This window comes from Thunnus albacares, chromosome 18 (assembly GCF_914725855.1).
Source record: "Thunnus albacares chromosome 18, fThuAlb1.1, whole genome shotgun sequence".
Taxonomy (NCBI): domain Eukaryota; kingdom Metazoa; phylum Chordata; class Actinopteri; order Scombriformes; family Scombridae; genus Thunnus; species Thunnus albacares.
Window position 1 is genome coordinate 10,075,187 of NC_058123.1, and position 27,783 is coordinate 10,102,969.

Consider the following 27,783-nt stretch of genomic DNA (forward strand, 5'->3'; position numbering starts at 1 on the left):
TAAGATCAAGAAAAGCAGCAAGTTCTCCAATGTGAAGAACCAGGAACCATTAAATTGAGTGTCTTTGTTTTTAAAATTTACTTGACTGATTGCTTGTCAGATTGGTGGAAGATAAATTGAGTAATTAAATCTGTTTTTGGACGAGGGAAACAGTCTATTTCAATCAAGTACTGGATCACATTGGACCTCACTGCATGTGTAGCTGAAAATCCTGTGAGATTTAATTTCAACAAATTGAAACATTGTAAATGAATCTCTGGGCTGGAACAGATTAAATCAATATAGGAGTTGCAAAGATAATTGATCTAGTGACATGGTTATCTAGACTGGAAATGATTGATGTGGGCTTGTGAAATTGTACAAAGACAGACATGGAAAATGCATTAATACTAGGCAGTTACTTTGATCATTCATGAGTCCAGTTTACTACAGAAGTATAATTTTAGAGGTTCAACATATCTGGAGGGAAGATGAGCCCTAAAATGTAAGAATATTTAGTTTTGGGACAGAAGAGTAAACTTTCCCAGAGCTTTGCATGGGAGCATAATGATTTAAACTGATGTTATAAGGAAACACTGAGTGTCAGTTCAGTGAACTAGTGAGTGAATCTCAGAATATTACATGTAATAAGTTTCATAGCTGTTGTGTCAAGAGACTACAGGTTCTTTTCTATGATCAGAAGATAAAGTTGCTCAAACATTAATCCTATTGTATAAAGTATATCTTACAAGTTGTTATATGTGTAAAAAGAAAAAAGAATGACAGAGCAAAGTTAATTTATTAATATTCTCATGTACATGATTCAGGAGAATAATTCACAGCTATTTACATATTTGTCAGTGAATATGTGCTGCAGGCTGGTGAGCTGATGCAGTACAAATCAAACACATGACAGAGAAGGTGTTTATGTCTAATACAACCATTTCACTGCATTTCACAATTTAATCTTCTTGATGAACTTTGCATACCACATATAAGAGGTCGCTGCACACAGGCCGTACCTATGAAAACAAAGCAATGATCAGTCAGTTTAGTTATTTTAAGGCAGCAGAAGAGACAAGAAGTTTGCATCTACAGTAGAAGAAAAGCCTCCACCTACCATGTTATAACGTACTGCATGTGTTCATTCCTCAGCGTGACTCTCGTCTGTCCACCTATTGGTCCACCAGGAATGGTGCTCGCTGCATGACAAGAGACAGTTGCATCCACCGTTTCAATACTACATAATCTTTATTTATGCAAGTGGATTAAACAGTTGTCTTTTCTGTATAGCTTAAGAATTTGTTAATTAAAAAGTGTGTCAATGATGTAGTTGAGACAAAGAGCACAATGGACTTTACCAAAGTCAGCATCGATGAAAATGGGCTCCGCTCCAGTGACGCGGGACATGGCCTCCAGGTCGCGGAAATGCCAGCGGTTTCTGTCCACATCGTTGTTGGGTACGAAGGGTTTACGGGTCTCTGTCAGCCTGACGACCCCGACTACTTCCACCTCACCTTCCATCTGCACAGAAACATTTTGTTAAGTAAGAATGAAAAAGCTGTAGGACTGCAGTGACTAGTCGACAGAAAATGAATCTGTAAGTATTCTGATTTATTAATCGTTTTGAGTAATATTTTAAGAGAAAATGCCAAAATTCTTTTGATCCAGCTTCTTAAATGTGAACATTTTCTGGTTTCTTTCATCTTCTATGATAGTAAACTGAATATTTTTGGGTTGTGGACCTTTATTTTCATTATTGTTGAATCTGTTGATTATTTTCTCGATTAGTCAATTAGTTGTTTGGTCCATAAAATGTCAAAGTTGTGAAAAATGATAATCACTGTTTCCCAAAGTTTAAAGATGCAACCTAAAATGTCTTGTTTTGTCCCGACCAACAGCCCACAACCCAAAGATTCAGGTAACTATCATAGAAGACTGAAGAAATCAGAAAATATTCACATTTGAGAAGCTGGAATCAGAGAAATTGGACATTTTAACTTAAAAAAAAAAGACTAATCAAGTATCAAAACAGTTGGCGATTAATTTGACTAATCAACTAATCGAGTAATTGTCTGTCGGTCGGGACAAAAGAAGACATATGAGGTTGCATCTTGAGCTTTAGTAAACAGACATCAACAGTTTTTGTCATTTTCTGACATTTAATAGACCAAACAACTAATGATTAATTGAGAAAATAATCGTTTGTTGATTCACCAAAAGGCTGAAGATGAAAAAAAGTGTAAATATAGCTGAGAGAGGTTAGTAAATTTACTGTTAATTTGTTCACATTAATATAATGTTTGGAATTGGCAGCAGGAATGATGATGTATGTTAATAAAAATGTCCTGATGCATCATGTGATCCTAACCTGTCCCTTCATCCTGGTCTCTGGTCTGATCTTCTGCTTGGGAACGTATCCTCTGTTCACCAGGATTGTGATGCTGTAGTGACAGACAGATACGACTGATCAGACATGCAGTTAGTATCACAACTACACGGCCGACTCAGTCCGATGCTTCTTCGCTTCTTACCCGAGGTCAGTGCAGCGGAACGGGGTGATGACATTGGCGCCCGTCTCTCCGCTGGAGGACAGCCTCCCCGCCTCTCTGGCCTCTTTCTCTGGGTCGACTGGTGAGCGGGGCAGAATGTAGAGCTCCTGCGAGTGGTCGTACTGTCCTCGCACTTTCACCCGTCTGTACTCCAGCTGATTCAGCTCATGTGGACTACGATCCAAGGAGAGAATAATTAGCCAATGTGCACAATAATAAGCTACAAATGTAGATTTGAGGAGATACAGAAGCACGTGTGTCCATTAGTAAATAGTAAAAAGGATGATTTATTGTTATTTGCATGGTAGTAGCTACTTAGAATTTCTTTCAATGTGTGCATATAAAGATATTTAATGGCAACACATATTCTGACCAATTTCTTCATTTTACTTTACAGACTTTACAAGATTATTCATTATTCAAAGAACTCACTGGAAGAGGAAGGAGATGTACGTTTGTTGTTCGATCTAAAGCGTGTGTGAGAGGTGTTAGAAAGTGTCCAACATGCACTACTTACTCAAGAGGAAGAGGAATGGGCTCTGCAGTCGTGAGTCGTCTCAGCTCGTCAATCAGCTGCAGTTTCCACTGACGCCGTTTCATCTTGACGGAAACACAAGTATGTTAGTGAACGTTGAGTGATTTATCATCCAGCAGCAACAAGCTACATCAGTGCCTGACAGCATAAAGTAAACTAAGCTGTACCTGCCATGTGCCGAGGCCGAAGGTGGTGGCAGGGATCAGCAGCAGGAACCATTTGAGGAAAGAGTCTTCTCCGCTCTCTGCTCTGGTTGCTGTGGAGCGGGACTGGCACCAGTTAATAAACCTGCCTGGGAATTGACGAAACAGGACAGGAGGTGAGGACGAAATACTGGGTGTAATTTTGGAATAACTCACAAATAAGATAAGGCGGTATCATAAGTTTATGTACAAATATTATCCGGTGAAGCTTTGTTCTCAGATTAGAACATTTTGGTAAAAATGTACACTGTGTCGTGGAAATTTAAAGATGAATTCATTGAGAGCAAGTCGTCTTTCAGAGTTTGCTAGGCTGAAGAGATACCGTATGAAGTTCGGGTATTTTTAATTAATTCACTGTATCTCTAGGGAGTTTCTATCAGTCTCTGCTGAGAATTAATAGTTGAAGGTTGAATCCTTATCTGCCTTTCCTCCCTGGACTTTCCCTCTCTGCCTCTGTCTAATGAGAAATAAAAGTTACAGTGACCGAGTCCCACAGCTCACCTTTGATGTTACCTGTTGGGAACATTTTCACACAGGAAGCAGAGAGCAGAAAGTCTTACAATGTGCTTTTGGCAACAAAGGCAGTTTAACATAATGTTAAGACAATAAAATCAAGGTTTAAGTTTCCATTTCAACTGACTTTTCTTTGTATTACTATAAAGTGGTGTTTGATTTCCATAATCTTCACAAATCTAAAGACTTCACCTTGTAAATGTAAATATATTAGCCATTATTAGCCAAATACTGGTACTTCTGGTACCAAACCTTATTTTCTGTTTTCTTAAAGGAATTTAAACTTTACATTAAAACTATTGAAATGTCTGTTAACTAAAAGATTTTTAAAAATGTTATCTGTGTGTCACCCTGTGGTTATTTCCTCTTTCTCTGCATTACTATTAATTGCCATGAACCATTTTATATTTTTAAACTGCAATTTTGGCCCATTTCATTTTATGTATATAGAATTTGCCAAAAATGATAAACAGTTGGATTAACAATAAGTGCAAAGTGGAAACTGGACTCTGGCGTGAACATATATATACAGTGTATTTTACCGTCTGCTCGTTTGAGGAGAGGCAGTCTGGGCAGGAGAAGAGTCCTCTTGATGTAAATGACATGCGTCTGAAATTACAGTGAACAAACTCAGGTTTATATCTGCTGGCAGGGGCGGATTAAGTGATGTGGGGGCTGCAGGAAAACGCTGTCTTGCTTTATTTTCACCACCCTTCTTTAACTGGGAATGTTGGTACTAGCAGTAGTAGAAGTACTCAGAACTTTTTTCTGAGGTAAAACTATTAATACTACACAGTAAAAGTCCTGCATTCACATTTTTAGTTGAAAATGAAGAGTGAAAGAGAGGTATTATTAGAAAAATGTACTTAAAGGTCCAGTGTGTAGAATTTAGTGGCATCTAGCAGTACAGACTTGGCAAAAATGTAATATAATATTCATAAGTATTTTTAAATTAGTGTATAATCACCTGAAAATGAGGATCATTGTGTCTTTGTTGCCTTAGAATGAGCCCTTTATGTCTACATTTGTTTCTGCAGGTGTATTCAGCTGGTTGCAATCTGCAACCTCACCACCAGATGCCACTAAATCCTACACACTAGTCCTTTAAATTTACTTAAAATCTGTTATATAAATATAAATCATTATATAAATTCTTACATAATGCTGAACATATTAATGAATAATAATGTATCATATTTTATTTGTTATAGTTTGTGAGTAAAATCTGAATCTGCAACATAATCAGTAACATTTATCTGTCAAGTAAATATAGTAGTACATTGTTAAATCCTATGAAGTAGAAGTACACACTAAGTAGTATACAGCTGCATACTTTTTAAGTGCTTTGGGGGCCCTTTGTGAGTTATATTGGGGTACAATGAGTTAAAATAGTAACATAATTCAATATTGTTCATATGTAAGCATCATAATAAATCTATAGCTGTTTGGGGCCCTTTCAACTGGGGGCCCCAGGCAGGTGCCTACGTTGTCTAATGGTAAATCCACCCCTGTCTGCCGGTCGTACAAACAAACACTGAGGAGAATGTATTTTCTTAGGGATTTAAAGACGCATGTAATGAAAAATACAACAATTGACTAACCTTTGTCTTCAGTGTCGTGATCGTCCTGGTAGAAAAAGCCAGCACAGCTTTTAGAGAGGCCATGCTGAATCAAAACATCAATGAAAACGGGGCACAAATAGAGAGACGACCTCCTAAATAACAGCTACATAACCGACATGTTTCCAGTCGGAGGGGGACTTCTTCTGGTGTTACTACTTCCGGGTCAGGTGACGCTCCGCCCCGTTGTTTTTACCCACGTGTGTACAGAAATTTGTATTTTATCAGCTCATTACTGTCTTTATGTGTCTGTTTTAGCGTCTCAGTTCATTTGTTGACATGGATCTCGCCTCCAAGGACTCTTACATTCAGAAATTCGCAAGTAAAGTCTTTTCTCAACGAGACCAGGAGCCGAAGAAAAGACCGTTTGGTAATGTTGAGCTAAATGTTTTAGTTAGCTGTAATTTACACCCTACTCTGGACAGCATATGTGTCCTTTTTCTATTCTGTAACTGTAAATATAATAATGATGTGTCGTTGAGTGTATAAATATAGCATTTAAACTTAATATGTCATGAAATCTGTGGATATTACTACAGTTGGTCGAAGGAGGCGCTGTAGTCATTTGTGCTGATATTAAAGGACAGTTTCACCATTTTCAAGGGTGTCTTAAAACAGGTGTCCAAATTAACATTGAAATATGTTTAATTTCTAGATTAATTGATTAGTCAATCAACAGAAAACTAATTGATTCTGCCCGTAATTTTGATAATTGATATTTCATTGGACTTATTTATCAAGCAAAAACACCAAACATACTTACATACTTTATATTATTGTGAATTGAATATTATTTGGGTATTTTTGACTGTTCGTTGGACAAACAAAAAAAGACCTGACATCACCTGGCTCTAAACAAAACGACAAATCAAATTTTAATCAACAATTAAATAATAATAAAACTGTTACTTGCAACCCTAAATTTTTTAAAAAAGGAAAACTTTGCACAATACATTCTACATAACAAGTTTGGCAATGTTTAACAGGTTTTAAATCACTTAATATAAAAATTGTTATTTTTCTAGCAGCAGCACTATTACATGACCTTCTGATGGGAAATGTTAACCACAGTATTATTTGCATTCGGCTACTTCTCCTAAAAATGAGGAAACATGATCATGGTCCCATAAACTTTTTTTTTTTTATGGTCACAGAAAATCATATGATCTGTACTTTTCTGTCAAGTTATTGATATTTCCTAACCATGTTAAAGCTCCTGGCCTTAGTAACTGCAATGACAGTCTGATTGACAATGCAGCATTGAATACACATGTATTCAACAACAGATTATTTTCATTAAGCGATTAATCTACTCGTTATTTTCTTGATTAATGGTCGTGTTTTTTATGGCCAATAGCCAAAAACTCAAAGATATTCAGTCTACCATCAGAGAAGACTTAGATTCAGAGAACCTTTGCAATTTTTACTTAAAAAATTAATTGATTATCAAAATAGTTGGTAATTTTCTGTAGATCAGCTAATTGACTAATCGTTCTGGCTTGACTGTGATATTACTCAAAAACGTGTATTTTTCTCTGTGTTTAGCTCATTTTAAGGGTCAAAATGACACCGGTGCTCCAAAGAAGAAGAAAAAGTGTAAAAAGAAACATTTCAAAGAAAAGGGAGGCGACGAGAAGAAACCCACTCAGAAACCACAACAGAAGCCTTCAGCTGTTCCAGGAAAACAGAAAAGCCCGGCAGGAAAACTGAACGAGTCCAAAGCCGAGAGCGTAAACGGAGCTACGGCACAGACGCCCGCAGGTACAGCGATTCAGCAACGTGCATCCAAGTTTAGTAATGCTCTAATGTTAGCGTGCTCAACAGTCACAATATTTCCTTTTCATCACTTGGTCTCTCATTGAATATCTTTTTTTTGCTCCTTTTTTTTCTCAAAGGAGGAAATGTCAAGTCCAACTTCTCCACAGTAGATGTTCTCCGCAAGAGGCTGCATGAAAAGATTGAACAGTCCAGAGGGCAGGTACGCAGTTTAGAAAGATACTGACAGAAAACTACAGTGATGTTTATTCACACTCTCTACCAGACTAATATTTCCAACATAATCTGAGCTGTACCGATGCAGTAAAGTCCACTCATCCAGTGTTTATAACGGGTCAAAAGAAATGTTAAAACTGTTAGCAGTACTATTTTACCTGAGTGTAACCAGGTTACATTGATCCCTCAATTACAACCTTGATTTTTAAAACCAGCAAAAGAAGTCAGTACTAATTTAAAAGACTGCAGTCCAGTTATAATGAATGTTTAACTTGTTCTGTTTACTCAAAATGTATTCTGCAAGTGTAGACTTGGAGATCTCATTCAACATTAAATACAATGAAGGAAGTGTTTAACATATAATGTATTAATGGTAATTTAATTAAATTGTCAATTCTTGGCTGTTACCAGCAGCTGGGAGACTAGTCATTGTTTTGCTTGCTCCAAAAAATATTACATTACATTTTACAGTTTACATTTGGTGCCACCATGTACTGCACAGTAATTAGATACTTTAATATATTGATTTATATTAAAAACTTGTTTTCATTTCGACTTATTTTCTCTTTTCTAGTGAAGCCAGTTTACCATCTAGATGAAAATTACCTTTTGTTCTGTGTAGTGTCTTCATCCTTTGATTGTTCCTTTTGTGCAGACTTTTTATCTACATTTTAACAGCTGTGTCTCTGAGTCAAAGAGGCTCAGCTGACTTCCTGCTGAGATCATTTGTTTGTTTCTTAGTATAAAGAACTCTGAGACCATCTACTTTCAGCACGTCCGGAAAGAATCTGAAACCTTTTATTCCTGTTTTTTTTTTTAAGATACATATTATACCCTGACAAATAGATATTGGATTAATAGTAATTTCCTTGACACTGATCATGTTATACCCATCTTTTCTCAGGGAGCCCCAAAGGATGCTTCATCCGAGGCGGTCCAGGCAAAGCGAGCAAAACGAAAGCTTGAACGGGAGCGTAAGAAGAGGAAAAGAAAAGAGTTTCGGATGAAGAAACTGGCCGAAGAAAGTGGCCAAGAGCAGCAGCCAGAGATAAAACAGGAAGTAGAGCAGACCCCAGCTGCAAGCAAAAGAAATGAAACTGCTATCGTCTTCAACAAGGTGGAGACCGTAGAAGAGGGATATGTAGACAAAATGCTAAAAAAGAAGAACAAGAAACAGAGCATGAAGGGCCAAATAACACCGCTGACAGGGAAGAACTACAAGCAGCTGCTCAATCGTGTGGAGGCGCGCAAAGCAAAGTTGGAGCAGCTGAGGGAGAAAGACGAGGGGAAGGCTCGCGAGATGGAGGAGAAGATGAGGTGGACCAACATGCTTTACAAAGCAGAGGGACTCAAGATCAAAGACGACGAGGAGATGCTGCGCGCCTCGCTGAAGAGGAAGGAGAAGAGGCGTGATCAGAGGAAGAAGCAATGGAACAAGCGTAGTGAGAACATCGTAGAGAAGATGCAGCAGCGGCAGGACAAGCGACGAAGGAACATCCAGAAACAAAAGAATGCCAAAACAGAGAAGAAGAAGAACAGGGCGCGAAAGAGGGGCAGAGTGCTGCCTGAGGACTTGAAAAAAGCTGCAGTGTAGTGGGAAGAGTGTGTGTTATGTTATGTTTTACGACAAAACAACATATGCAATGTCTAAATAAGTAAATCAGTCTCTTTTTATGGACATGATACAAAGTTCTCCTGCTGTTGAACGTGTTGTACCTTCTTTTCCGTCTAGGAGTGATGGTCAATAAAATGTGATTTTTCTTTATGATGAACATGAATGGTGATATTTTTTGTGGAATTTATTGGATTTACTTATTTATAATTTTACCAAATATCATCTTTCTGAGAGCTGAATGAAAAGATGTTTGTCCGCTGAATAATAAAGCTACAGCCAGCAGCTGCGTAGCTTAGTTTAGCTTAGCTTAGCTTAGCTTAGCATAGCATAAACACTGAAGACAAGGGGAACAGCGAGCCTGCCCCTGTCTCAATGTAACAAAATCTACCTACTAGCATTGCTAACGCTCACTAATTAACAAGTTAAATCTTGTTTGTTTAATCTATAGAAAAAGACTTCAGTGTAAAAATGGCAATTTGCAGTTTTTAAGTGTGTTTTTCTGCTTGTCTGGCAGCTTCATGGTGACAATAAGATAGCAAGATGTACACCGCGCCCGGCCAAGAAATAGTCCCACACATAAATCCCCATAAAACCCTAAATTGTAGGTTTCACCCTTAAGATTTTTTACGGATTAAACGAGATATAACATGTTAATTAGTGAGTTTTAGAGGTGCTTGCTGTTATCTACAGAGCCAGGCTGTTTCCGGTCATGCTAAGCTAAGCTAACCGGCTGCTGGCTGTATCAATGTAGGGTAAGGAGGGGATGAGTGCAACACTTTTTGCATTTTGCTCAATTACTCTGAGACTATTTACAGCAGACCACCTTCCTAGTACCCACATCATTAAAATATGTCTACATATGATAATAAACTCAGAATTTGCATTTGACAAGAAGGAGTCAGGTATTGCAGCTGACCCACCTGAAGATAGTTGCAATATTTTATTTACTGCTAATACTTATGTACTTTTATTTAAGTAGGACTTTTCATGCAGGACCTTTACTGAAAGTATTTTACATTGCTGTATTGGTATTTTTACTGGAGTAGAGGGTCTGAGTACTTCTTCTTCCACAGTTGGTATTACTATCTGAGCGCTTCATGTGTTAAATAAAGCAATCTGACAGTGTCGCTGTTATCTCATTTTAATGTCTCGCTCCGCCCAGCCAGGAAGTACAAATAAAAACACAAGGAGGACTTGAAGTTGTCCTAACAGCCCCAGGAGCTGCAAACAGGAGAATCAACAAATTTGGAAACGTCTTTACTGAACCGTCATCTTTCATTTTTGGGATAAGCTGCTTCTCTGAGGCGATGAGCTTCCATTGATGGGAATAATCAGGATTGTTGCCGCTAATTTGACTGGAATTCGTCAGATTTCAATTAGAAACCAACACAAGGTGGGTGCAACTGTATTGAGCTGAAGACACACTTACATAATGCTGACATTTAATATGTGGCGAGCTTTCAAATGTCGTTTCATTGCAGTTTATCATGTCCAGACGACTTCATGCAAGCAGAACAGAGGGTGTGGATAAAAACGTTTGGTAAGTGATAATATTGATAATGTTGATGTTTGGTTTTCAGAGGAGCACCTTCAGATTTTCTGACAGTCAGCTGAGCCTGTCAACACTTGTGATTTACAGTCATATTAATGTTGGATTGGCAGAGTTTAAACCCAACCGTGATCCGGTTCACAGCCGTCTATAACCTCAATAAAACCGTCTGATTGGTGGAGATTGAGGGTGGCGTACGTCCTGGGAGGGATCAAGTCCTTTTAATATGCTTTTTAAATGAGCAAAAAATACCACATTTATGCCCAAATACAGCATCCGTACCACCACTGACTGTGTAACAAGAGAAAATACAGAAAAAAACATAAAATTTAATGTCTGTGCAATATCAAATAATAAGATTTGATCATGTAATTCATTATTTTAACATGTGACATTCTTTAAACTGTTATTATTTCCATTTTTTAACTTCTAAAACATTAAACATATGGTAGATATAAGATGGTAACTTAACCTATCACTTTCAAATGAAACAGCAAAGCAGTTCAGCTTTTTTTTAATGCCCTGCAAAAGAGTCATTAAAGTTTATTCGCCCAAATTAAAAACAAAAGTATTTTTAATCTTAAAAACTCTCTGAAGGTGCTTAAAGTTGTTGCTCTTTACACTTTAATTAAACAACTCTCTGTGTGGAAATAGATTCTGAAGCGTTTATTATCTTCATTGTTATTCATTCAGATAGATATTATTTAAATTGCAAAAATCCAACATTATCTGAAACGAATATTCTGCTTCAGTCTCTGTGTAATGTAGTAATCATTAATATATTTTGGTACTTGAATTGATAAACATAATTGTAAAACTGTTATTCACAGTCTTACAACTTCTGCATTCAAAACCAGAATATGAAAATAATCTATTCAGAAGCAGTTCTTATTGTCATATTGAATTATTTAGTTCATCATATCAATAATTCACTATTTAGATGTGACTAAATGGCACTAGGCCTACAGATGGCTCAACAGTCAGGGAATATTTAACTTAATATTCAATTCTTCTTATCAAACAGCATTACAGTGTTTAACCAGCTGTTTTGTATCAACAGGGTTGAATTCACGCAACTGGCAGCAGACTATAAAGTAGTGAACCTCGGTCAAGGATTTCCTGACTTCGCTCCTCCTAAATTTATCCAGGAGGCTTTTTGTGAAGCTGTGAGCGGAGGACCTTCGATGCACCAGTATACCCGCGCTTTTGTAAGTGGACTTTCGCACAGTGTTGTCTTAAAACAAATAGATGTTGTACAAGTATTGACAGACATCTCATGTGTTTGTGTCATTTCTTTCCTCAGGGTCATCCTCCTCTTGTTAAAAGTCTGGCTAAATTCTTCAGCAGGGTTGTGGGACATGAGATTGATCCTCTTGAAGACATCCTGGTCACAGTTGGAGCTTACCAGGCTCTCTTCTGTGCATTTCAGGCACTGATTGGTGAAGGTGATGAGGTATGAAAGTCAACCCTAGTTGTATGTTTGTATGTCAGGACTGTTGTATGTTTTGATTGTAATGGACTATGGATGCAAATTAGCTTCAAGCTAACTCTGGTGCAGTGCATCATTTATGCTTAATACTGCACACTGTCCTGTTCAATAAATCAAATCAAATCAATACAATACATGAGTTTGAATACAGTGTATGTGCAGTTTAATATTGTTTACTTATGCCTTTAGCCACAGGTTCTTTTTTTAACATCAGCCCAACATACTGAAAGAATTTCTTCTTTCAGGTCATAATTGTTGAGCCGTTCTTCGACTGCTACCAGCCGATGGTGAAGATGGCTGGAGGAAAGGCGGTATATGTACCTCTGAGGCCAGTGAGTGTTGCACGCTTCTTTTAAACAATTTTACTGTCGTTATTTATGTGGGCGTACATTTATCCTTCAACCTTTCTTTTCTCTTCTCCTTAATAACAGAAAGCTGAGGGTAAAGCCGTCCTGTCAAGCGGAGACTGGGTTCTTTCTGCCGAAGAGTTGGCCAGTAAATTCACTCCACGCACAAAAGCCATCGTTATCAATACTCCCAACAACCCATTAGGCAAGGTAAGATATTTAGAAGGGGCCATATCATGCTTTTTGTAATTTTCTGTCATTTTCATAGTGTTATAATGTCAGATGTCTATGTTAAACATGGTCAAAGGTCCCAAACTTGAGGTGAATGTATGTAAAAATACTCTCTGTAAGTAAAAAGCCAGAGCTACCTCTACTTCCTCCTCGTGATGACATCAGATTGTTCATGCATGCCCACAAACACCCGTCTGTAGATGACCTTTGTTGCTAAGGTTGTTCACGTTGTCCACTCCCATATTTTGGATTGAATTCAGACTCGAACATTGTTACGTTCCAGCTCACTAGAGGAAAGTTAAGCAACATAAAACCACAGTGTAGAATGGTTTGCCAGGTATTTATTAGCCAGGAAGGCCAGAGATTCACAAAAAGCACAAAAACACATACACAAAGGTGCCAGCGTCAAAACTAAGGGTGAGGGGCCGGTGGGTGCTATTCAAAGAAAACAATAAAACCAAAACAGGACTCCTTAAGCAGAGCTAAACTTACTAAAACACACACGGAAAATAACAAAATAAATCCCTCCCTCTCTGGCTCTAAGGTTTAGGGGCGAGAGGAACAGCACCCCAGCCCCTAGTGTAACTAACAAAGGAAATTTCTAAAGTGAGTGAGGCAAGGTTTATCAGTACTATGTCTAGCTGCCCTAGGCTCAGTCTTCCAACTACACGCGAGTGCTTCGTATTCGACCACTACATTTACTAGAAGCACAGTTAACACTAGACAACCTGTACAAAGTGAGAGACACCGTGGCAAGCTGTTCACTAAGTCCCAGCCACCACGACTGGCAGGCTGGTCAATCTTTTGAGTTCGGCCCACGGAGCGCAGCCTCGGGATTGGAGGCCTGGCTTGAGCAGGGGCCACTCCAGTCAGGGCCCTCGCTGATCCCAGCCGGGAAGCGGGAGGAGTCAGGACGAATGAGAGACTTGGCACGAAAAAAGAAAAGACACTGAAGAAAATGAAAACACACAGGCATATACAACGCTGGGGTTTGTGGCAGCTGTAACAAACATGTACAGATTTATTTGAAAAATTTCCTCCACTGGAAGCTAACCAATCAGAACAGAGTGGGCTCCTCAGGAGAGAGACAGGAGCTCAAACAGTCTGTTTCAGACAGAGGCTGAAATGAGGGGCTACATAAAGGGCCAGCACAAGATAAATAAGAAGTTTTTTTTAACTGCAAATCATCCAAAGATATTCCAGTAGGGCCCCACAATATAAATAAAGACCTGGAAACGTGCATGATACTTTCCCTTTAAAGCCAGCAATTGATGCACTCAGCCTTCATTTCACTCTCTAAATGTTAACTTAAACACACTTCTGTGTCTGTTTACAGGTTTACAAGACTGAAGAGCTCCAAATGATCGCTGATCTGTGTATCAAACACGATGCTCTGTGCATCAGCGACGAGGTGTACGAGTGGCTGACGTATGATGGAGCCAAGCATGTAAAGATAGGTGAGATACTGTACAGACAGGGTTCAGCAGAATGGTCAAAAAGTCATAAAAAACATTAATAATATTTGTTGTGTTTGTGTTATTGACAGCCAGCCTGCCTGGCATGTGGGAACGAACCATCACCATTGGCAGCGCTGGAAAGACCTTTAGTGCTACTGGCTGGAAGGTAAAATCCAGATGTTTTGAGCAACAGAGTCATGTAATCTGCTTCACTGTACATTGTTACGATGACCTGTGTTGTCTTTTCAGGTTGGCTGGGCTATGAGCTCTGGACATATCATCAAACACTTGAAAACCGTCCATCAGAACAGTGTTTACCACTGTGCAACAGCTGCTCAGGTAGACACACAATTCCTTGAACATTTTAGATTAATTTGAAAGAATAAAACATTAATTTTTTAGCTTATTTTAAATCCTAGCCTCAATCCCAAAGCTTCTGAAAATACAGAATGTCACACGGACCTGTGGGGAAATGTAAATGATGCCCAAGTCATGTAGAACATTTCCATTTTATATAATGGTGCAGCCATTATCTCCGATAGTCAGTATGGAAGACAGGCCTTTTCCCACCTTTTTTAATTTAATAAGAAGGGGGGTTATTAATTTAAGGGGGGAAATGAGGATTTAAGAGGTCAATCAGAAGAATAAATATGAGGTCTACTGTTTAATTTAAGTGATTTTAAATCTGGAAATGGGCAGCAAATGTTCAGGCTTCATCAAATCTACATACATTATATCACAACTGTCATTTCAGCTTCATTTACACCTTTGAAACTCTTTTACATTCCTCCATCCCCGTCCTCATCCTCATCAGGAGGCAGTCGCTCGTGGATTTGAGAGAGAATACGAAGTGTTTGGGACTCCGGAGAGCTACTTCCAGCAGCTGCCTGCGATGCTGCACAACAAGAGAAACAAGCTGGCCTCGTGTCTGGAGAGCGTGGGTCTGCAGCCCATCATGCCAGAGGGAGGTTATTTTATGATCACAGACGTCTCCTCCTTCAGTGAGTGTATTAATATTCATATATGTCGAGGATTTTATCACATCAGTTCTCTACAGTTCTCTTACTAAATAGTTACTAAATGAATACAAACTTCTGGACTGGTAACTTCAGATTATTTTTTTGATATCTTTTTGTTTTGTGCTTCCTTATTAATCGAAACCTAAACTTTCTTTTTTGACAGAGGTGGACTTAAACGACCATAGCACGAAGGATGAATCCTATGACTTCAGATTTGTCAAATGGCTTATTAAAGAGAAGGTAAATATTAAAGGTTAAATAAAATCTTTGTTGGAATTTATAAAAGATGATAAATATGTTTATTTTGAATTGGGCTGCAACTTTACAGTTGTTTTCACTATCAATTAATCTGTTGTTTATTTTCTCAATTAATTAATCTGTTCTATAACATGTTGGAAAATTCAGTTTTCTATCATAGAGGATTAAAGAAACTAGTAAATATTTGCATTTAAGAAGCTGGAATCAGAGAATTTTTACATTTTTCTTAAAAAAATAATTAATTGATTACCAAAATAGTTGGTGGTTAATTTAATAAATGGCAAATGATCAGTTAATTGACTAATTGTTGCAGCTCTAGTTTTGAATAAAGGAAACATGGTTGGATTAGTGTTTTTGTGCAACATTTCATTATAGTTCATGGTGATACATTTAGAATTTTTAATTTTTTATTAGTTTTTCTACATAATTTGTCTTTTTTTTGTCTGCAGGGTTTAGCAACAATCCCTGTATCTGCATTCTACAGTCCAGAACACGCCAAAGAGTTTGACAAATACATCCGGTTCTGCTTTGTCAAGGTAAATTCAACCTAATTCATTCAACAGAATCTGATCCGAGCCTTCTCCCATCTCACTCTGTCGCTCTTTGTCCGTCCGTCTCACTCAAACTCACTATTTGTGCCCCAACAGGAGGACTCCACCCTGAATGCAGCGGAGGACATCTTGAGAAAGTGGAGTCACGGAAAATAAAACGACCACATGAAGCACACCGTCATGCATTGTCCGTCCATCAACATTTCAACAACCCTCCTCAGTTAAATTAAGCCGTACTCAGTTTTTAATTGCGTCCGCCCCCACAGTTGTGTACTGTAAGATACAGAGACAACGTCCACTTTCGCTTTGTCTTTAAACTTGTGAAAAACACTCAGGTGTTGAAAAAAATCCTTGTGAATGTTTCTGTGCAACGATTTTAAACCGCAAACTGTGAATAAAGTATTTTTCAATATTATAATATATTTCACAGTATTTCTAAGGGAAATATTTAGTTGATTCTTTTTATCTGAAATCATGTTCTTCTACTGTATCTCACATTTAACTGCAGAGATATTTATCCTGAATCAAACCGGCAAAAAAGGTTTAATAAATCTTTGAATTAATCAACATTCTGATCTTTAGCGTTCTCTGTTTTATAGCCTCATCATCACAGCCACAATCCTCTGTACAGAAAGTGCATTTTATAACAACTTGACAGCAACTTTCATTTAAATTATCTGTTAACCTGTTTTTCATGTTTACTCAAAATATGTGTTTGTGTTTTTTGAGTCAAAGCTACTGAAATCAATCAATCAAAAAACACATTTTACTGTGCAGTACCTTTTTAAATTTAATAAAAATGTTACAGTTAGCTATACGTGATTAATTAGTACTGTACTGTGAAAACAAAATACTGAGTAAAAATAATAAAGAATGTTTCTTTAACTTAAAAAATTGTCACTTAAATGTTCGATGTAATCAGTTTCAACAGTTTGTTTGAGTTAAATTTACTTATCAGATTTTACGGTGTACAGTCAAGAAAGTGTCTTGCTCCATATATGGTAGACTTAAGATTTAAAATTGCCTCACATTTCAGCAACCTTAACTGAGTGTTAATCATAATAAAGTATTCCTAGTTCATTAGACTGACTAGCAGGGCCTGGAAAGTGCTTGTTAAGCACTTATTTATTGTAATTTTTCTCACATATGTAATATATCAGTCTTGTCAGCAGTGCACTGACAGTGTTTCTAATGGTGTTATCATGCAGGAGTAGAAATAAAAACACAGATATTTGAGGGTATAATCACAGATGTAAACAAAAAAAAGCCTCTTATTTTCTCTTTTCCATAAAGAATCTGAGCATAACCATAATTTCATACCTTAAATAAGAAGGCTGCAAATGAGTGCAAATAGCTTTTAATGTATTATTTTATTGATTGATTTCAACATTCTTCTCTGTTATTGTTTCTTCTTCTTGCTATTTTAAAGATGTCAGGATTCTACATTTCATTCATTTAGCCTAAGAATTTTTATGGGGGGTAAAGTGTCCCATACAAAGGTCAAAAAAGGTTGAAAGGTCGGGAGAAGGAGGGGTGGTGGCGACCTGTTTACTGTGTCACCTCTGAGATAAAAGGAAACAAACACATCTGGAGTCTCAACTATTTGCTGCTCGTAAAAAAGTGGGCCGTCATCTCATTTAATCATGTCACGACGACTTCACACTCTCAGGACAGACGATGTGGATAAAAACGTTTGGTAAGTGATAATGACACAGGTGGACTTTTGACACCTGAGTTTATAGGCTACAGGTGACTGTTGCCATGTCTATCAGTCTGTTAGTGAACGCTCCCTATTGTGAAATATGAACTATTAAGTGATTTTAAACCAGTCAAAAAGAATCAAGAGGTCTCAGAAGAGCATTTTAGGTGTTTGTTGAAACTTCTGGGGGTTTCGTACCCTGAGTCGAGCCTGTCAGGAAGCTAGACACTGATTGATTATGTTCCTTCAGATAGGATTGGTAGAAAACCCGACAATTTTAACCATAGAGTTGCAACAATTAGTCGATTAAGAGTGGTGGAAAGTAAGAAAGTACATTTACTTGAGTACAAATTTGAGTATTTCCATTTTATGCTACTTTATACTTCTATTCCACCACATTTCAGAGGGAAATATTGTACTGATATCTTACTTTCCTGCCAATTTCCATTATCAAACCAAACCTATTCATTTCGAATGTAACCACTGAAAAATCAGCGCTGTGTGTTTGACGCTTTGCAAAAATAATCTGCTTCATTCTCTCTGTTGTGTAGTAATCATTAATATATTTGGCTATTTCAGTTGATGAGCTTAATTGTAAAACTGTCATTGACAGTCTTAAAAACTTCTGTATTTATTGCTTTACTAAGTTCATCATATCAATTATTCATTACTTATATTTGACTAAATGGCACCAGGCCTACAGATGGCTCAACAGACATGGAATATTTAAATTAATATTCAATTTACTTCTTATTAAACAGCATTACAGTGTTTAACCCGCTGTTTTGTATCAACAGGGTTGAATTCACGCAACTGGCAGCAGACTATAAAGCAGTGAACCTCGGTCAAGGATTTCCTGACTTCTCCCCTCCTAAATTTGTCCAGGAGGCTTTTTGTGAAGCAGTGAGCGGAGGACCTTCGATGCACCAGTATACCCGCGCTTTTGTAAGTTTGTTTTTTTTGTGAATGTGAGAGGATTAAAGGAAACAATGTTCATTTTGTCCTGTAATATACCAGCATTTAAAGTAAGGTTTCTATAATTTTCTGGAGGTTTTAAGGGGAAATTTCACCCCATTCTTTCATGTCATTTTTTTCCTCAGGGTCATCCTCCTCTTGTTAAAAGTCTGGCTAAATTCTTCAGCAGGGTTGTGGGACATGAGATTGATCCTCTCGAAGACATCCTGGTCACAGTTGGAGCTTACCAGGCTCTCTTCTGTGCATTTCAGGCTCTGGTTGGTGAAGGTGATGAGGTACAGAAATCAACCCAAGTCAGGTTCATTTATTCATAAACAGTTTTTACCAATCGTATAAGTGATTTATACTTAATATTGGAAGGCTCATTGTTTAACCATCATGTTTAATGGCAGAAGAGAGAATAAAATCTATTTATATTTCTTTGTAAAATTCAGTTTACAATTCCGATTACAAATTGGAAAGAGAAATGTTTTAGATTGATTCAGATCGCCAAATTTTTGCCAAATTTACTTTCTACATGACAAAATTTACCCAAATGGTACCAAGCACATAACAAAGTATATGCTAAGACCTTTTTTCTTTCAGGTCATTATTATTGAGCCGTTCTTTGACTGCTACCAGCCGATGGTGAAGATGGCTGGAGGAAAGGCGGTATATGTACCTCTGAGGCCAGTGAGTGTTTCACAACATTTTCACATTTTTACAAAGGTGTACAAATTTAGAAAGCATATTTTGACAATGTCACCTTTGTCTTTGTGTATGTGGACTCATATTTACACATCAACTGTGTTTCTTTTCTCTTGTTAATTGCAGAGAGCTGAGGGCAAAGCCGCTCTGTCAAGTGGAGACTGGGTTCTTTCTGCAGAGGAGTTGGCCAGTAAATTCACTCCACGCACAAAAGCTATCATTATCAATACTCCCAACAACCCATTGGGCAAGGTAAGATATTGACTTTGTTGACTTCAGCCTGCTAAGAGTAAAGCTTTGTTGTGCTCAGAGATTTCTGTGCACATAAAGCTGCTGTCCCTTATACATGAATACACATCACACATCCATGTCTGTTACAGGTTTACAAGACTGAAGAGCTCCAAATGATCGCTGATCTGTGTATAAAACACGATGTTCTGTGCATCAGCGACGAGGTGTACGAGTGGCTGACGTATGACGGAGCCAAGCATGTAAAGATAGGTGAGATACTGTACAGACAGGGTTCAGCAGAATGGTCACAAAGTCATAAAAAAACATTATTAATAATATTTGTTGTGTTTGTGTTATTGACAGCCAGCCTGCCTGGCATGTGGGAACGAACCATCACCGTTGGCAGCGCTGGAAAGACCTTTAGTGCTACTGGCTGGAAGGTAAAATCCAGATGTTCTGAGCAACAGAGTCATGTAATCTGCTTCACTGTACATTGTTACGATGACCTGTGTTGTCTTTTCAGGTTGGCTGGGCTATGAGCTCTGGACATATCATCAAACACCTGAAAGCCATGCATCAGAGCTCTGTTTTTGACTGTGCAACCGCTGCTCAGGTAAACTCGTTATTGCTTGAACATCTTAGGTATTGTTGTTGCAATAAAAACTTAATAAGTTTTTCTAAGAACAGATTTGATAATCCTCATTATTTTTGCAAAAGTACTGAGCTGCTCACATCCTTAGTCTTGATTCTCAGAACCAAATTTATCTTGCTGCTTTTTTGTACTGTAAAGTCAATAGACTGAATACCTCCTTTATCAAATCTGCTTGTACGATATCACCATTATCATATCTTCTGTTCATCTACATCTTTTAAAGTCCTCTGTATCTCCCTCCGATCTTTTCATCCTCATCAGGAGGCAGTCGCTCGTGGATTTGAGAGAGAATACGAGGTGTTTGGGACTCAAGAGAGCTACTTCCAGCAGCTGCCTGCGATGCTGCACCACAAGAAGAAGAAGCTGGCCTTGTGTCTCGAGAATGTGGGTCTGCAGCCCGTCATGCCAGAGGGAGGTTATTTTATGGTCGCAGACGTCTCCTCTGTCAGTGAGTGTCATTAGAAAGGATTTGTGTCCAGTGGTATTATGTTGCCATACACGTGTCAAAGGAACTACTTGAAGCTTATTTATATGTTCATACTGGGAGCTACAGTTGTTGGTTACATCATAAACTGTATTCCCCTCCTGGCAAAGGTAAAACTGATACGAATTTTACTAGATTCATTCAAAACGTTTTAATTTCTCTGCAGCTTTTATTCAAAGACTAGAAGAACTTGTTGCATCCATCATTGTTTTCAAAGATACATTCAGGCAATAGTACAGTAAAAAGTGTGTAAAACAACAAAATAATTATCTTGTTCGTAGCTGCAAACCATTGCACATCAGAGTCTTTTGCACCACAAACATCTGGTCAGAATATAGTCACTCATCAACCAAGACAGTTACAGTTTGAACACTTTCTGCTTATTAGTGTTTGTAGCGTATCTATGACAAACTTTAGCTTTATGTTTTGACAGAAGTGGACTTCAATGACCAGAGCACTGAGGACGAACCCTATGACTTCAGATTTTCCAAATGGCTAATTAAAGAGAAGGTAAAACTTGAATATTTAGTGAGAGATAAAAAAAAAAACCCAGTAATGTAAGTGTTGAAGTTTTTTGAAGACAGAGAAAAACACAGTTGACAGGATCAGTGTCTGTTTTTGCTGGGTAATGATTAAGTTATATGGTGATGTATTTGGAAAGTCCTGTTTTTTTCTCAGCTTCTGTCTTATTTATTTTGACCTTTTTTCTGCAGGGTTTGGCAACAATCCCTGTCTCTGCATTCTACAGTCCGGAGCACAGAAAGGATTTCGACAAATATATCCGATTCTGTTTTGTCAAGGTAAACAAAATCCAAAATATCATAATAAGTGAATTTAATCATGAAGTCTTTTCATTGTCTTTTTGTCAGTCCTTCTAACTCACATTCTCTTACACTCTTTATGTCTAAAAGGAGGACTCCACGCTGGATGCAGCAGAAGACGTCTTGAGAAAGTGGAGGATCACAAAGTAAAACATCCCACAATGTGGAGCAGAGTGACATGCATTGCACGTCCGTCCAGATTTAACCAGGCTATTTAAACTGACTTGGGTTGTCTGAGCTGAATTGAGCTACATCCTTACCCACACACACACACACACACACACACACACACACACACGCAATGTGGTACTGTAGGTGCACAAAACACAGCCTCCACTTTAACTTTTTTCTCACACTATACTTGTGAAAACACCCAGGCTTTGAAAAAATCATTGTAAATATTTCTGTATAATGACTTTAAGCAAAAAACTGTACATGAAACTTTTTGTCAATATTCTGTTGTGTTGTGTGTCAGAAACATTTGTCCTGAAAAGCAAAGAAAAATGTTAAATAAAGCTCTTAGTAAAGCCACTGCAGCTACTATTCTCTTTCTTGTAGCCTAATTTGTTTTTTACACATTCTGTAAATCACTCAGATGAGAGCCCCTGAGGAATCTTCCGGTTAGTCAGTTAAACATTGCTGAGTTGTTTATTCACATTTGTTCCTTTTGTTCCTTTGGGCACATCGCTGGTTGGTGAAGTATTGACAGCACAAACCTCCTTGTAGCTTCAAGTGTTTGTCTCATGTCTTGTTAAGGAATGTGGATGTTAAAGTCTTTTGTTTTCCATGTGAACATTGTGAAACTGTGTCTGTACAGCCAGGACCTGAACACAGAAAGTACTTTTTATAAAACTTTAGCCATTTAAATTTACTATCAAAAGTTTCTCATTTGTGATTAATTTCGGAACAAAAAAGGAAAAAAAAAGATTTCTCAGCAGTTTTGGGGTATTCGTTTATTATTTTAGGTAGACAGAGACGAAGTATTTACAGATATTATAGTATTTATATATAGTTTTAAATCTCGCGAGAGTTCAATCTAGCTGCGTTACTTTATATTCCACCCGTATGCGAAGTCCCGCCCTACTCTGCCTCTGATTGGCTCTGATCCTGATATTTTTCTCTAAACCAACCATCTCACTCCTATTGCCTAAACCTAACCAATCAAACCAACGAAGGTAACAGGTAGTAGCCAATCAGAGGCAGAGAAGGGCGGGTCTTCGCGGAATGCGGGTGGGAAAAAAAATAAGCACCAACTGTAAATATACTTCACGTGCTAGTGCATGTGAAAATGTCTACCGGTGTTGCTATGAAAAGGCCCCAAACTGTGTCCTCTCAGGTACTGTTACACTCATGTTTTACATTAAAAATTACACTTACTGGAAGGTTATATGATCTCTAACCTGTTTCCTTCTGTTACAGCCCGAGGAGAGGCTGGACTGGAAGAAAAGGAAAGCAGAAAGTGAGTCAACAGCTAAACTCAGCTAGCTACATTTAGCTAACAGCTCACAGTGTGACAAGTTACAGTACAGTACTTCTGTCTTTTTTTGGTTAAAAAATAACATTCAAGCGTTTTATAGCGTCGTTTTTCGTGGAGTTTGTGATACTGTACATGGTTTTGGCCGCAGCATTAATGTAGCATTTCTGGTCATTTAACAAATCCGACTTTTAGAGAGCAATTTCATGTCATCTTTATCAGTTTAGCTCTCCTGAGGAGTCAAGTGTCAAACTTGGACTTAATTGGCCAATTAGTGGGGTTTAAATAGACAAGTGAAGTGAGTTTAACAGTAGCAAATTCATTTATTTTCTAGAATAGCTTTAAATAACTTAAATAACTACATAACTAACTCGAATTACATGGTTTTGTTTCTGTTAATTCCAGTGGCTGTATTATTATTATAATATACTGTATAAAACCTCTTTGTCCTCTAGGAAAATATTACATTCATAAATCAAGAATAACTAACAATGTGCCCTTTAAATGATATGTTAAATTTTTATGCATCCCTGAGCAATTTCCAAAAGTTCTTCTAGAGAACTTTGTAAACACTGATTTTATTTGTTAAGTCAATATTTGTATTCATGTATTTATTTATTGGTATCTTTGTGATCTTGTTATATTGACCTTGGCTTATAATTTGAGTTTGGAACAGCTATGTGTGTTTTTGAAAGAGATGTGTCTGTCATTCCCCTTCTCTCGTGTGGGGCTCATTGTCATATTCAATTAATCTGTCAATTATTTTCTTGATCAATTGATTAGTCATTTGGTCTATGAAAATGGTGAAAAATGATGATGTACCCAAAGTGCAACCTAAAATGTCTTGTTTTGTCCTGACCAAAGATATTCAGTTTACAATCATAGAAGAAAAATCTAGAAAATATTCAAATTTAAGAAGCTGGAATGAGAATATTTTAGTATTTAAAAATATCTCATAGATAATTTAATTACCAAAATAATTGCCACTTAATTTTCTGTCAGTCAACTAATCAATCCATTGTTGCAGCTTTACTTTTCTAATTTTTATAATACCGTGTAGCCTAAAGTCACAGATTTGCCTCAATGGTTTTACAATATAATAAATCTGAGGGGTCACAAGAGGATTAAAGGAATCAGAAAGAAAAAAATGTTCATATTTCTGCTAGACAAATTTAAGTTCAATATGTAAGGCTTTTACGAAATCTTTGCCTTTTTCCTGTATCTACTGGATACCATCACCTCTCCAGGCTGCTCGGAATCTTTCAGATGAAATCAGATCATAGAATGAAAAAAAATCACTTTGGTTGAACTGTTATGAACTCTCATCCAGGCTAAGGTCAAAACCAGTGATCTCAGATCAGAAATAGATATCGCCTAAAAGCCAAAAGGGTTTGTTACCACCCCTTTAGACCCCCAGTTTGTGCCCCTCATGTATTGGCATTACAATTGAGTCACAGATAAAAGACACTTCTAAAGATCTGGATGCAAAAATAATCTGCGCTGCACGATAAAGTATTTTAACTTGTTTCCTAAGTTGCGACTCTGTTTCTAGCTACCATCCTCGTTCGGATTGGGAAACTGTTCTCTGTTCAGTCATGTACATCTTCAGTCTTCCTGATTATCTAATTTTCTTACCAGTGTCACTGATTGTTCCTTAATAACAGTAAAAGAGACTAAGAAGCAAAGAAAAGAAACCAAGCTGATCAAACAGCTGGAAAAGCAGAAACAGCAAGAGGCTGAAGAGAGAGCAAAACTTGAACAAAGCCAGAACAAAAAAGGTAACTCTGTCATTTCATGGATTGCTTTTACCTGATACGACTGTGAATAGAGTGCTGTAATGTGCAATCTGTATCATCTTAGGTCGGGCTTACACGGTGAGTGTGGCCCTGCCTGGTTCTGTCCTGGATAACGCTCAGTCCACTGAACTTCGTACATACTTGGCCGGACAGATTGCAAGGGCCTGTGTAGTGTTCTGTGTAGATGAGATCATTGTGTTTGACGAACAAGGGGAAGATGTCAAGTAAGTAAACATATTATACACACTTCCAAATGTATTTTACAGCATCAGACTATGAGAACACGGATAGAAAAGATTTTTCTTTTTGGCTTCGTCCCACAGGAGCGTTGAAGGAGAATTTAAAGGTGTTGGGAAGAAAGGACATGCTTGTATTCAGCTTGCCAGAATACTTCAGTACCTTGAATGTCCACAGTAAGTAGGACCATAATATAACCTGATCAGATCACTACCATCAGCCTGTTTAATCTGAGTGTGATTAAAGCTTTTCTTCTCCACCAGGTATCTGCGCAAGTGGTTTTTCCCAAAGCATCAAGACTTGCAGTATGCAGGTAGTTTGAAACAATCTACATTTACATTACAATACAAGGGGAACCAAAAAAAACTGTCATTATAAGTCTTTCAGTAGTACCTTTTTGATCCCCTTTAAAGTACTCTGCTCAAGATGCATCACAGCACTTCCTCATTCCTGGAAACATTTACTGTAGTCGTCTTTTGTCACTGTACCCAGAGACTCCTGTGTTTCTTCCTGTTTTTCCTCCACGGTAGCAAATCGTCTTCCTTCCAGTCCCAATTTTACTCTCACAAGCTGTGGGCATATGCTATCTACTGGCAAATCAAATAACTCCTCCTTACTGCTGCGCTATCTATGGCTTCCAGGAAGTTTTGGCTCCCCCCTTTTATATTCATTTACAGAAACTCTGTGTACTTGGCAATTAAATTGTATCCACATCTTGCTACCTTTTCTGAGACAATGTGTATAAATTCAGCCATCTTCATCACATCTTTCTAACATACTGTGGGCTTGTATTTGGCAGACAGTCACGTCTACAGGACAAATCAGAAAATTGGAAATCAAATCAGCAGTTCGATGTTTTCAAACATTATGGCTACAAACCAACCTGCCGTTTATGTTTCCTCCAACTGAAGAGTCATAAAACGGTACTGTTTCTGTAGTGAATCCATATGCAAATACAGAGAAGTTTTCTTTGTTCTACCAGGATTGCTAAACCCTCTGGACAGTCCTCACCACATGAGGATAGATGAGGAATCAGAATACCGTGAAGGAATAGTCCTCGACAGGCCAATCAAACAAGGAAAAGGTTCATTAGTCAACTGTGGAATGAGAAAGGTAATAATCTTAACATCTTCTTAGAGGTCATCATTTAATGTAGACTATGTGTATGTCTGTATTCAATGTTTGTCTGCTCCTCCCAGGATGTTCGGATTGATAAACAGCTGCAGTCTGGACTGCGAGTCACAGTGCAGCTCAATAAGACACAGAACCAAGGTAATTTTATGAATCAGACTGTGACCTTCCTGGTGTTTATTTTACTTCTTGTTGTTTTCAAGATGTTGCACAGCAATGAAGTATGTCTGTCTGTCTGTCCTCAGAGAGCAGGATGTATAAAGGGATGGTGGTGGCTCCTCATGTACCCAGGACTGAAGGAGGTCTCTACTGGGGTTACAGTGTCCGCTTGGCATCATGTCTCAGTAGGTTTTCCAAACACTAAAACACTCAAAAATATGCTTCAAATAAATTTTGCAATGTCTTGGAAGATGAAGAGCATGTTTCTTTTCATCCACACAACCTGTTAAGTTGTGCAAGAATACAGTTTGAGTCTCCACATGACTGCTTTCTCTTTATTGCTGTTGGATGCAGGTGCAGTTTTCACAGAAAGTCCATATAAAGAAGGGTACGATCTGACAATTGGCACATCAGAGAGAGGCAACCACATTGACCAAACAACACTGTCGCCATTCAAGTAGGTTCAGAGCCAATAAGATAAGTAGGGGCGGTTTAATACTACTGTATGTCATTCTGATTTATTCATTTAAATTTGACTTTCCAGGCATCTTTTGGTGGTTTTTGGAGGTCTTCAGGGATTAGAGGCCAGTGTAGACACTGACCAAAACCTGGATGTGACTGATCCCAGTGTTTTATTCGACCTTTACCTCAACACGTGCCCCGGTCAGGGCAGCAGGACCATTCGCACAGAGGTGAGGGCCGAGATATTTGTTGAATCAAGCACTCTGAGACGAGATAAATTTACACTTTATACTGTATAAGGAAATGCCTTAATACTCATTTATCCTGCTCAACAGAAGTGAATTAATGTTGTATTGTGTGTTTTTTTCCTCTTTTTCTACAACAGGAAGCCATCTTAATTTCCATGTCAGGGCTGCGACAGAAGATCACAGCTGCCTTTTCAGATGTTTCCAATGGTTCATGAAAAAGTAATTGACAGAGTAAAGTAAACAAAGACATGCTGGTCTTACCATCTAACTGGTGGGTGAACGGCAGAGCTGTAATTTGATCTTTTTAACATTGCCCGCTGTAAAAATTACCACAAATATCACATCACACACATCAGTGCATTGAGTGCAGTCAATGCTAGATACCTGTCAGACCTAATATTATATTTTATATCTTCATTCTGTATGTCTATGACTCAAGAAATTGTACATATATAAATACATATACTATCCACAGGCTTGAACTGACTTGTATTGTATTTTTTTTTTTTTTTGAAAGCATATCATTTGTTTTTTGATAAACGGTGCGGAACTTTTCATGAAAAGCAGTGTTGAGACCAGCACATCATGGACAAAGAAATGGCTCAGAACATTCGTGGGTTAAATTTTCATCAACAAACAGCAGAGTCGAGCTTCATATTTCTGAGCTAGTAGCTCAAACACGTGTCTGCTTTAAGAGGAAATGTCCCATCTGCTTTTTGTAACGTGAAAATTAGAAGATTATTTAGTTCAAGACTACAGGCTGTTACAACTCTGAGATCGTCTTGTGGATGCAGTCACATTCCAGTTGCAATGCATGC

General features: G+C 37.9%; 5 protein-coding genes across 7 annotated transcripts; 4 read left to right on the top strand and 1 right to left on the bottom strand.

Annotated features, from left to right (window-relative positions):
- Positions 1-759: 759 nt before the first annotated feature.
- On the bottom strand, positions 760-5,494 carry LOC122968501 (surfeit locus protein 1). The gene is made up of 9 exons (XM_044333788.1): positions 5,384-5,494; positions 4,325-4,391; positions 3,234-3,358; positions 3,049-3,131; positions 2,514-2,705; positions 2,351-2,423; positions 1,341-1,503; positions 1,100-1,181; positions 760-1,001 (listed from the first exon to the last, which is right to left on the bottom strand). Exons 1-9 carry the CDS (start codon positions 5,444-5,446, stop codon positions 935-937), a joined length of 915 nt encoding a protein of 304 aa, XP_044189723.1. The 5' UTR covers positions 5,447-5,494; the 3' UTR covers positions 760-934.
- Positions 5,489-9,165, top strand: surf6 (surfeit 6). 2 transcript variants are annotated; one of them, XM_044333782.1, is made up of 5 exons: positions 5,489-5,571; positions 5,660-5,771; positions 6,947-7,162; positions 7,297-7,379; positions 8,298-9,165. In XM_044333782.1, exons 1-5 carry the CDS (start codon positions 5,521-5,523, stop codon positions 8,985-8,987), a joined length of 1,152 nt encoding a protein of 383 aa, XP_044189717.1. In that variant the 5' UTR covers positions 5,489-5,520; the 3' UTR covers positions 8,988-9,165. The 2 variants fall into 2 exon arrangements, with proteins under 2 accessions (XP_044189717.1, XP_044189718.1); XM_044333783.1 differs by having other exon boundaries at positions 5,549-5,566.
- A 1,007-nt stretch (positions 9,166-10,172) lies between these two features.
- On the top strand, positions 10,173-16,476 carry LOC122968495 (kynurenine--oxoglutarate transaminase 1-like). The gene is made up of 13 exons (XM_044333778.1): positions 10,173-10,401; positions 10,490-10,548; positions 11,618-11,765; positions 11,861-12,010; positions 12,292-12,378; positions 12,478-12,603; positions 13,961-14,081; positions 14,171-14,247; positions 14,331-14,420; positions 14,896-15,082; positions 15,264-15,340; positions 15,808-15,894; positions 16,006-16,476. Exons 1-13 carry the CDS (start codon positions 10,330-10,332, stop codon positions 16,063-16,065), a joined length of 1,341 nt encoding a protein of 446 aa, XP_044189713.1. The 5' UTR covers positions 10,173-10,329; the 3' UTR covers positions 16,066-16,476.
- A 1,069-nt stretch (positions 16,477-17,545) lies between these two features.
- LOC122968496 (kynurenine--oxoglutarate transaminase 1-like) lies at positions 17,546-22,255 on the top strand. Of its 2 annotated transcripts, XM_044333781.1 has the most exons (12): positions 17,546-17,605; positions 18,406-18,553; positions 18,709-18,858; positions 19,169-19,255; positions 19,397-19,522; positions 19,651-19,771; positions 19,865-19,941; positions 20,025-20,114; positions 20,415-20,601; positions 21,071-21,147; positions 21,351-21,437; positions 21,549-22,255. In XM_044333781.1, the coding sequence occupies exons 1-12, from the start codon at positions 17,553-17,555 to the stop codon at positions 21,606-21,608; spliced, it is 1,263 nt and encodes a 420-aa protein (XP_044189716.1). In that variant the 5' UTR covers positions 17,546-17,552; the 3' UTR covers positions 21,609-22,255. The 2 variants fall into 2 exon arrangements, with proteins under 2 accessions (XP_044189716.1, XP_044189714.1); XM_044333779.1 differs by lacking the exon at positions 21,549-22,255 and having other exon boundaries at positions 21,351-21,530.
- A 430-nt stretch (positions 22,256-22,685) lies between these two features.
- Positions 22,686-27,447, top strand: spout1 (SPOUT domain containing methyltransferase 1). Its single transcript, XM_044333784.1, has 12 exons — positions 22,686-22,794; positions 22,878-22,917; positions 24,597-24,710; positions 24,793-24,952; positions 25,052-25,141; positions 25,229-25,278; positions 25,948-26,078; positions 26,165-26,237; positions 26,342-26,440; positions 26,610-26,712; positions 26,800-26,947; positions 27,103-27,447. Exons 1-12 carry the CDS (start codon positions 22,747-22,749, stop codon positions 27,178-27,180), a joined length of 1,134 nt encoding a protein of 377 aa, XP_044189719.1. The 5' UTR covers positions 22,686-22,746; the 3' UTR covers positions 27,181-27,447.
- Positions 27,448-27,783: the final 336 nt, after the last annotated feature.